Here is an 8,276-nt window from a genome sequence, read left to right as displayed (position 1 = left end):
TATATTGAGTTTGCATATGTAATTTTGTTCCTTTTGAGAAAGTGATTGCCTGCTTGCTTGTATCTACTTGAAATCAAAAGGTGATTGAACACAACTGAAAATGGAATCCGTGTTTGCATGGTGGGGTTAGTTGGAGCTTTAAAACTCTGCCTGCAGGTATGGCACTAACTGGACTATAGGAACACCACCACCTGCAGGAGAAGTGGGTGCTTATGGCGTGTGACAGCCTCCTCTGCCCCAAGTCGGTGACCATCCCGGCCTGGGAAAAGGGACACGGAATATCAGACACTGCAGGACACAGCAGAATTCCAAATACAGTGTGGGTGATACCTCAGAGCATCTGCAGTTGTTGCCAAAGGATGATCTTCATAGTATTGGACAATAAGGAAAATTAGTGACACTTTCCTCCCCAAATTTTGGCGTTAGCAGGCTAAACAGTATGAAGTCTTTTAAATGAGGTAATTGCATTTTCTTAAGAAGGAAGTCTATCTTTGAAACAGGTACAGACCATGAAATTGCACACGTTCTGTGGAAATAATTACTATAAATTAAAATAATTACTTACTCCATGAGCTTATCCAGAAGTTGATTGTTATAAATTATGACACGGGACCAATTTGTGTCACTTTATAAAGAGAATTTTATTAATTTAGCAAGCAAGCAGTACGGGCAAATGCAGCGCTGGGCGGCCGGGGAGCCTCTGCTCCCACCAACGGCTCGCACCGCACCTCCCGGTCTTTCAGTTCTTATACCCCTTCAGTTCCGGACTTTGTGATATTCTCGACGTGCTCTGCATCTGCGCGGCGTGTTGCTAGGGGTCTTTTTTCTGCTGTCCGGTGGTCGTTTGAGGAAAGCTCCTATTCTTCTTCCTCCGAGGTAGCGTTAACCCTGCAATAACTTCTCCAAATATGGTAACGCAGCTTTCAAAGATCTCTCAATTCCACTATCTACTAATAGCAGTACATCCTGCCCTCCTGCCCCACTGTTTCCTGTGACTTACACAATCCCTGGGACTTTTCCTGATGAACAAAAACTATGCTATTGTCTTTCACATTGATCAGTAAAACAGCAGCTCTTTTCCAACTAGTCAAAGAATATGACTACAATATGGCACACACATGAAGGAAACCACCTGACAACCTGGGATCTGTGACTTATAGTCCACTGTAAAATGCAGAAATTCCACCCATCCTCATCGCTCCTTTACCAGCGCGGGCGCTGTGTGAGGGGCGGGTCCCGGCTGCCCCGGGCGCGCCCTCCCCGCGTCACTGAACCTTTTAAAGAGGCGATGAAAGACGGAGCAGGGCTGGAAGCTGAGCCCGGTTTGTAGCCGGGGCCTTGCTCCGCCCGCCTCCCGCGGAGGAGGCGGCCGCTGCGGCGGATGTCCGGCCCGGCCATGGCGCTGCCGGAGGCGGCAGCCCGCGGGCGGCTCCTGCGCTGGCCTCGCGTCCTCCTCTTCGGAGACTCCATCACTGAGGTACCCCCGGCCCCGCCGTTCCCGTGTGGGGCTGTCTGGCCAGCCCGGCTCCTCGGCCCGGGGCCGACGGCCCAGCAGCGTGCCGGCGTTGCTGCGAGCTCCGGTGCCGGGGAAAGGGAAGGGGACAGGGCCGGTCGCAGCCCCGGAGCGCTCGCGGCTCGGTCGCAGCCCCGGGCCCGCCGTGAGGCTGTGCCTGGGCCTGCACGGCTGTGGGCGAATGTCGGATTTGGAGCCGTCTCGCAGAAATCTGAGATCGCTGCGTTAGGGGCGGAAAGGATGTTCCGGTGTCAGGGCCATTTTCCATCCAGGGCCCAGCGTGCTGCCCGTGCCGCCCGCAGGGAGCCGAGCTCTGCTCCTGGTGCAGCCCTGCTCCCCGTGCTGGCTCGCCCGGCCCGGACACAGCTTCTCCATGGAGGTGGCTGCACCTGGGGAACATCTCTGAGGCAGCACCAGCTGTTCGGCATTGATTGTGGGTCCCTGCCTTCTGTTGGGTGGGTTGTGTGGTAGGTCACTGGACTGCTCTGATGAAAAACTAAAGCCAGAGACCAGGTTTATCTTTAATGGGAGATGGGTGTCTAAGCCGACTTCCCTGTGCAGAACTGTAGCAGAGAGGATGGTGCCGCAGTGGGAATAAGGAGGAGGAATTAGTTTTCCTGTTTCTGGAAGAGGTTAAACTGAACTCCACGAAGAGGGAGGATTTTTGAGAGGTGCCTTTCAGAATGAAATGATCTTAAAAATAAAGTAGAAAAATATTCAAACCCTCATTGGCCAAAATGAAACTACAGTCCAGCAGTGGTCAGTTTGGATTTTGAAGGGACCACAGGGTCCATCCCTGCAGAGGTACCAGCCCCGTGTTGCCTCAGAGGCCAGTGGTGCCCCTGGGTAAAACCAGGACTGTTTGACCTCAGAGGGACAGGGCAGGGAGGAAATGCACCAGCAGCAGTGCCAGAGGCCATGCACAGAGGTGGGAAGGTGCCAGTGGTGTGGCTAGGCTCTTGGGAACAAGTTCTTCCAGTGAGGATCTAACCATTTTCCTTGTTTTCAGTACTCCTTCCAGGAAAATGGCTGGGGGGCATACCTTGCTGAGAGACTGGTCAGGTAAGAGCTTAAATTTCAAAAGTAATTTTTAGCTTGTAGAAAGTCATGCAGCTTTTCTAAATGAAAACCAACAGCGGTTAATATTTAATACATGTTTATTTATTGACATTTATTTATTTAGTGAAGTGAAATTGCCTTCTGGGCAGCATGCCCAGAACTGGTGAAAATACTTATTGGGTGTTTCCACACAAAGCTTGAGTGGAAATTAAAAATTCCTTAGTGATTGTCAGGATTGTTGTCTTGGTTCCGTGATGTAACAGGTAAACAGTACATGTGTGTGCACTTTCAAAGCATGATCCCATTGAAAACTCATGTGAGATATCATTTTTCCTGAGAGGGATGGAGGCAGATGGCTTGACAGAAAGGGTTCAAACCTTCCAAAGTTTTGTTTTGGTGGACAGAGGAGAGATTTTTTTTTTTTATATGTCTCTGTTTCAGAAAGTGTGATGTTGTGAACCGTGGGATCTCGGGGTACAACACCAGATGGGCTAAATTGATTCTTCCAAGACTGATCACTGAAAGTACTAGTGCTGACAGTATTGCTGCAGTTACTATTTTCTTTGGAGCTAATGACAGTGCTTTGAAAGGTAGAGTAGCTTGCTTTCTGTCTTTTTTTCCTGTGACCTGTTCTCTTAAAACAGTTTTACAGTTAAGCAGAATAGCAGAACATTTTGGAATAGGCTTTTCCTGCTAGTTCTCCAGGAACCGATTACTTTCTCTTCATTTATACAGACGTTTGCTTTCTGTCATTTCATTTGTATTTAAACCATGCAGTGCCTTCCATTTCTCTCCCTATCACCAAGTTTTAATACTAGAAGAATAAATTTCAAGATGCTCAAGACTTAGTTGTGTAGCAGTTGCCTAAAATTGGAGTTGGGCATCCAATTGTTTCTTCTGTCTTGAAAGGAGACTGATGAGGCAGATGGGCTGAGGAAAGGAGGGAAGGTAGCATTTGGATTTTCTTTCAGATGAGCATAGCAGGATGCAGAGTCTAATCAAAATGATAATTACATCAGTGCATCAAGCACTGACTGTATGTCCATGGGACTTTCCAAAATTTTCTCTGCATCCAAGAATATTGGAAATCTCAGGTTTTGGTTCAGATGAGGTTTGAGGTGATTATATTTTCTGATACTAAGATATGAAGTTGTAAAAAAAGCATCTTAAAAAAACCCAACTGTTGGGGTTTTTTTTTCCCTGGGCCTTATTTGCCTGTTGGAAATGCTGTCTTTAAACGCTTGATTTGTCTGCTTTGGGTATTGAGGAGCAGAACTTTCCTACCACACCTCCCAAATGCGTGACTGAGAGGTGCTGCATACTGGAAAGAGTGTCTGTGGCCATTCTGTGTAGAAGTGCTGCCGTGCTGTAGGGAAGCCTGCAGGGAGCTCAGCCCCACTGATGCACTGCTCCTCCCCGACAGAGCTGAACCCCAAGCAGCACGTTCCCCTGGAGGAGTACGCCGCCAACCTGCGGAGCATGGTGCAGTACCTGAAGTCAGTAGACATTACTGCCGACAGGATTATTTTGATAACACCACCACCTCTTCAGGAATCAGCATGGGAAAAGGCATGTCTTGCCAAAGGTAAAGGAGTGATGAGGATGGGTGGAATTTCTGCATTTTACCAGTGGAGTGTAAGTGACAGATCCCAGGTTGTCAGGTGGTTTCCTTCATGTGTGTGCCATATTGTAGTCATATTCTTTGACTAGTTGGAAAGGGGCTGCTGTTTTACTGATCAACTTCTGGATAAGCTCATGGAGTAAGTAATTATTTTAATTTATAGTAATTATTTTGTAACTACCAAGTAATTACAAATATATTTTCCAAAGTGTTGATTGATCTGTTAATGCATAGAATTGACAGAAGTGGCTGCCCTCTAAGAACATGGGGTTTATCAGCATCTCCTAGGCAGATTCCATTGTGTCCCAGCAGCTTCCAGAATAATAAAAATAATAAAATAATTGAAGAAATGTTGGCACTGTGGGCTTTAGAAAAGTTTTTACTGGGTACAGCAGATTTCCCATCTGTTTGGATAAACAATAATATCCCAGCCAGGTTTATTTAAAAGTTAAAAAAAACAATACCAGAGAACGTCATATTCTAAGGATGCTGATAAAAGTGCCTGAAAAAGAAGAAAAAAGGTAGTTAAATTATTTCCCATTATGTTATTTAAGCTAATTCTAAAATTAGAGACATAGTAGCACCACTTAGTTTGTGTTACTGAGCTGGTGGAAATTGCCATAATCCCACTGACTCCAGCTGTGACAGTTTATACGTCCTGAGAGAATGTTCTCTTTTCTGTTGGGACACCTTGTCCAGTTCTTGCACATTAATAAAAAACTTTTGAGTTAGGTCAGGTACAAATACATAGTACATAGATCTACAGAGGTGGTACCTTTGTGGCACAGCTTTCTATAATTTAGGTGGTGTTACATATCCTGAGTCATGTTTTCAATCAAAGTAGTAAAACTTTTAAGATTACCCTAAATTTAAACTGCATTAAATTGGACATTATTGTACAATTTTGCATTAGGAGGCTTTGATGTGATGTCATGTGAGCACACCTCAAATGCTGCTTATCTGGCTCCCAGCTGCCAAGGAGCACTTGTAATGTTAACCCATTTTCCTCTTAAGACTGTCCTTTTTATGGGGTAGGAGGGGAGGAAACTTGAATTTACGGCGTTGAATCTGCCACCATCTGTCTAAAAGAGGGTAGTGTCTAGGGATGGAACAAAAGACAGGGTGATCTTGGACCACAAGTGAAGTATTGTGGGCACAGTAAGCAGCAATATCAGACCATCTGCTCTCCAGTATTGATGAGAAATTTTCTGCCTGTTTCTAATTTTTTCATATAGATACCAGAGCAAGGGAGAGATGGGAAGCAGGAGGATGGTGATGTTCAGAGGAGCATTCATCCAGGTGCAAAAAGTAGCAAGAGGGCTACTGCAAGGAGCAGTTGCATGTGGAGTCAGACAAAAAGCAGAACTCGTCTTGTAAATAGATTTCCATTTACTTAACTCTGTTTTACCTGCCTTAGCAGGTGTATGAAGAGTTTTAAATGTAAGCACTGCTTTCACCTGAAGCTTGCCAGAAGGTGAGAGCTGTGAGCAGCAGAATTATACTGTCTGCTTGTTTCTGTTGCTTCTCTAACCTGATGCATTTCTTCCAAAGAGACATTTTCAAGTGACTCAGAACCAAAGGGTGCCCTGAAAAAGACCACACAGGCTGCGGCTTCCAGCCGTGTACCTTGCCAGGCTTTGTATTTAGTTTGTTATTGGTTATGTGTGCAGGTTTAACACCTGAAACACAGAAGACTGAAATTGTGCTGCATCAGTGGCGGGTGCTGGATGTTTTCTTTGTGCTCGGTAGGTGACAAACTGAACCGCTGCAATGCCACCACCGGGCAGTACGCCCAGGCCTGTGTCCAGGTCGCCAGGGAATGCGGCACGGACGTGCTCGACCTCTGGACCCTGATGCAGAAGAATCAGGTACGATGAAATCAGAAATAATTGAAACTGTCACAAATTGTGAAATGCGTCATTTAGCATAGAGGAACCAGTGGTGCTGCGTATCACTGAAATGCTACAAAATACATCCAAATTACACTTTAGGGAAGGAAAAAAATAATCCAGAGTGCTTCATAGTTGGCAATGAGAAATAAAGCTATATACAACCTGGCCATGGTGCTTGGCTAGCAAATATCCCAAGTACATTATATTTAAATAGCCTTTTTCTTGAATTTGAGTCATGGAAGAGTTTAGGTTGGAAGGGGCCTCTGTAGGTTTCTTTCTTGTCCAACCCACTGTGCAGTGTTGGGCTAATTTCAGATCTGGCTGCACAAGAGTGTTGCTGATGCTTCTGCCAAATACCCAAACTCATTCATGGGAGACTGCAGACTTTTCCTGTGAGCAGATAACTCCAGTTTGGATCCTGAACCTTTTCCCTCCCCTGTCCTCCCCAATTCAGTAGACTGTTCATTTTGATTGCATCACTTAATCCTATGATCTTTTACTGATGAATACCAGTGATTTTGGCCATCAGAACATTCTCTTAGTATTTTAACATAAACAGTGGAAAATAAAACCAGTTTACTAGCTGGCTTTGAAGAATTACTGAAGACTGTCTCCTTTAGCTAGCAAATACACTAATACATGGTTTTAACCTCGCTTGTAGGATTTCTCTTCCTATTTGTCTGATGGTCTTCATTTATCAACAAAAGGCAACAGCTTTCTGGCAGCTCAGCTTTGGTCACGCCTGGAAAACAAACTGTCTGCTCTTCCTTCTCTGCTTCCTTATTGGCGTGAGGTGGACCACATGAACCCCGAGGCCAGTCTTCTGTGACATCCCTGCAGGGAGGAGCCGGGGCAGCCACGCCAGGCAGAGCCAGCTCATTGTGCAGCAAGGTGCTGCAAACTGTATCCTCAGGGAACACGGCACTGGGGAGTCCCCAGCAATGCTCTTCTCTGTCCCCTGCTCTTGGTCTGGGGGAGAATAAACATGAGACCACTTGGGGTGTGTCCTGAGGTGGTTTTTCTTATGCTGCTGTTGCCAGGATAGCTGTGGGGATAAGTAGCCCTGTGCTGGAGGACTCAGAGGAAAATGAGTCTCAGCTGTTTTGTGGCCAAGGGATAGAGGCTGCCCTGAGCAGTTCCTGGCCTTGCTGAGCTTTGAGGACTGCACTATGAGTAATACCAGCTACTTGCTTTAAACACAGAGTAGCTCATAAGAGGCAGTAGTGTGGAGTTTGTCAAGAGCCATTAGTGTCAGTCCAAATTAATTTATTTGGATGTAATACAGCTGGAACAGCAGTCCCCTAAGTTTTACTGTGGCTTTGGTAGTGAGTGATAGAGAGTAGTTTAGAACAGGGCTTTTAAAATTTAATTTACTCTGGCACCAGCAGCAGCTTCTTTATACTCGGCTCTTCTGTATAGGCACAGGTTTCAGACCAGTGCATGTTTTTGGGCCGTATAAGACTGGTGATAGATGACCTTGGAGAAACTACTAGAAAAGTTCTACATCTCTGCTGACAAAGCTGCACTGTATGTCATTTGCCATCAAGTTAAGAAGACCTTTCAGGTGAGTTGTTAAAATAATTTTACAACTCATGTTACAGATAAGTACTGCAGACTATGCAGGTTTTGGCCAAGAGAACACAAACAACAAAACTGCCTTTACAAACAAACAAACAAAAAACAAAACATTGTCTGCAATCTAAATGAAATTCAACAAGTATGGAACAATGTTTGTCTAGCAAGCCAGATAGCAGCAAAAACGAGGCTACAACTAACCGCTCATAAAAATCAAATGGTGTATCACTGCAAATAAAACCCCTCCATACTTCTGGGCTGTATTAACAGTTACGTTGACATGGAACAAGTGTGCTTATTGTGTAGGGGGTGAGAGAGTAATGAGAGGCTCTCATGCTGTCCTGCACTGTTAGTGCCATTAGACTGCCTTTGCTTCATGAAATAATTAAGACAAGCTGGCCAAGATCTGTCATCTACTATGTCACAGTGTTATAAACTGAACCATAAGTATTTTTCATGTGCCTGGAGCCAGCGTAAAAGTGAGTTTGAGATATAAATATTTATAAGTATTAAACTGGACTATCCTCCTGTAATAAATGCTTACAGTACAGAGTGGCCGAACAGCAAAAGTGGTTCCCAGTGGGAAGGTGTGGATCTTCCTGCCTTAGATGTTATG

The 8,276-nt window shown here is 45.3% G+C and overlaps 1 protein-coding gene across 1 annotated transcript; it reads left to right on the top strand.

Moving 5' to 3' along the window:
* The first annotated feature begins 1,372 nt into the window (after nt 1-1,372).
* IAH1 (isoamyl acetate hydrolyzing esterase 1 (putative)) lies at nt 1,373-7,082 on the top strand. Its single transcript, XM_002197791.7, has 6 exons — nt 1,373-1,477; nt 2,523-2,575; nt 3,014-3,162; nt 3,996-4,157; nt 5,943-6,061; nt 6,747-7,082. The coding sequence occupies exons 1-6, from the start codon at nt 1,382-1,384 to the stop codon at nt 6,912-6,914; spliced, it is 747 nt and encodes a 248-aa protein (XP_002197827.5). The 5' UTR covers nt 1,373-1,381; the 3' UTR covers nt 6,915-7,082.
* The last annotated feature ends 1,194 nt before the right edge of the window (nt 7,083-8,276 follow it).

Source organism: Taeniopygia guttata, chromosome 3 (genome assembly GCF_048771995.1).
Source record: "Taeniopygia guttata chromosome 3, bTaeGut7.mat, whole genome shotgun sequence".
Lineage (NCBI taxonomy): Eukaryota > Metazoa > Chordata > Aves > Passeriformes > Estrildidae > Taeniopygia > Taeniopygia guttata.
This window is presented reverse-complemented; position numbering and strand designations above follow the sequence as displayed.

Excerpts from the sequence above, each read along its gene's own strand:
- IAH1 (XM_002197791.7), top strand. The coding sequence starts at position 1,382 with ATGTCCGGCCCGGCCATGGCGCTGCCGGAGGCGGCAGCCCGCGGGCGG. Across the intron at positions 3,163-3,995 it reads TAATGACAGTGCTTTGAAAG|AGCTGAACCCCAAGCAGCAC; the intron begins GTAGAGTAGCTT and ends CCTCCCCGACAG. Across the intron at positions 4,158-5,942 it reads AAAGGCATGTCTTGCCAAAG|GTGACAAACTGAACCGCTGC; the intron begins GTAAAGGAGTGA and ends TGTGCTCGGTAG.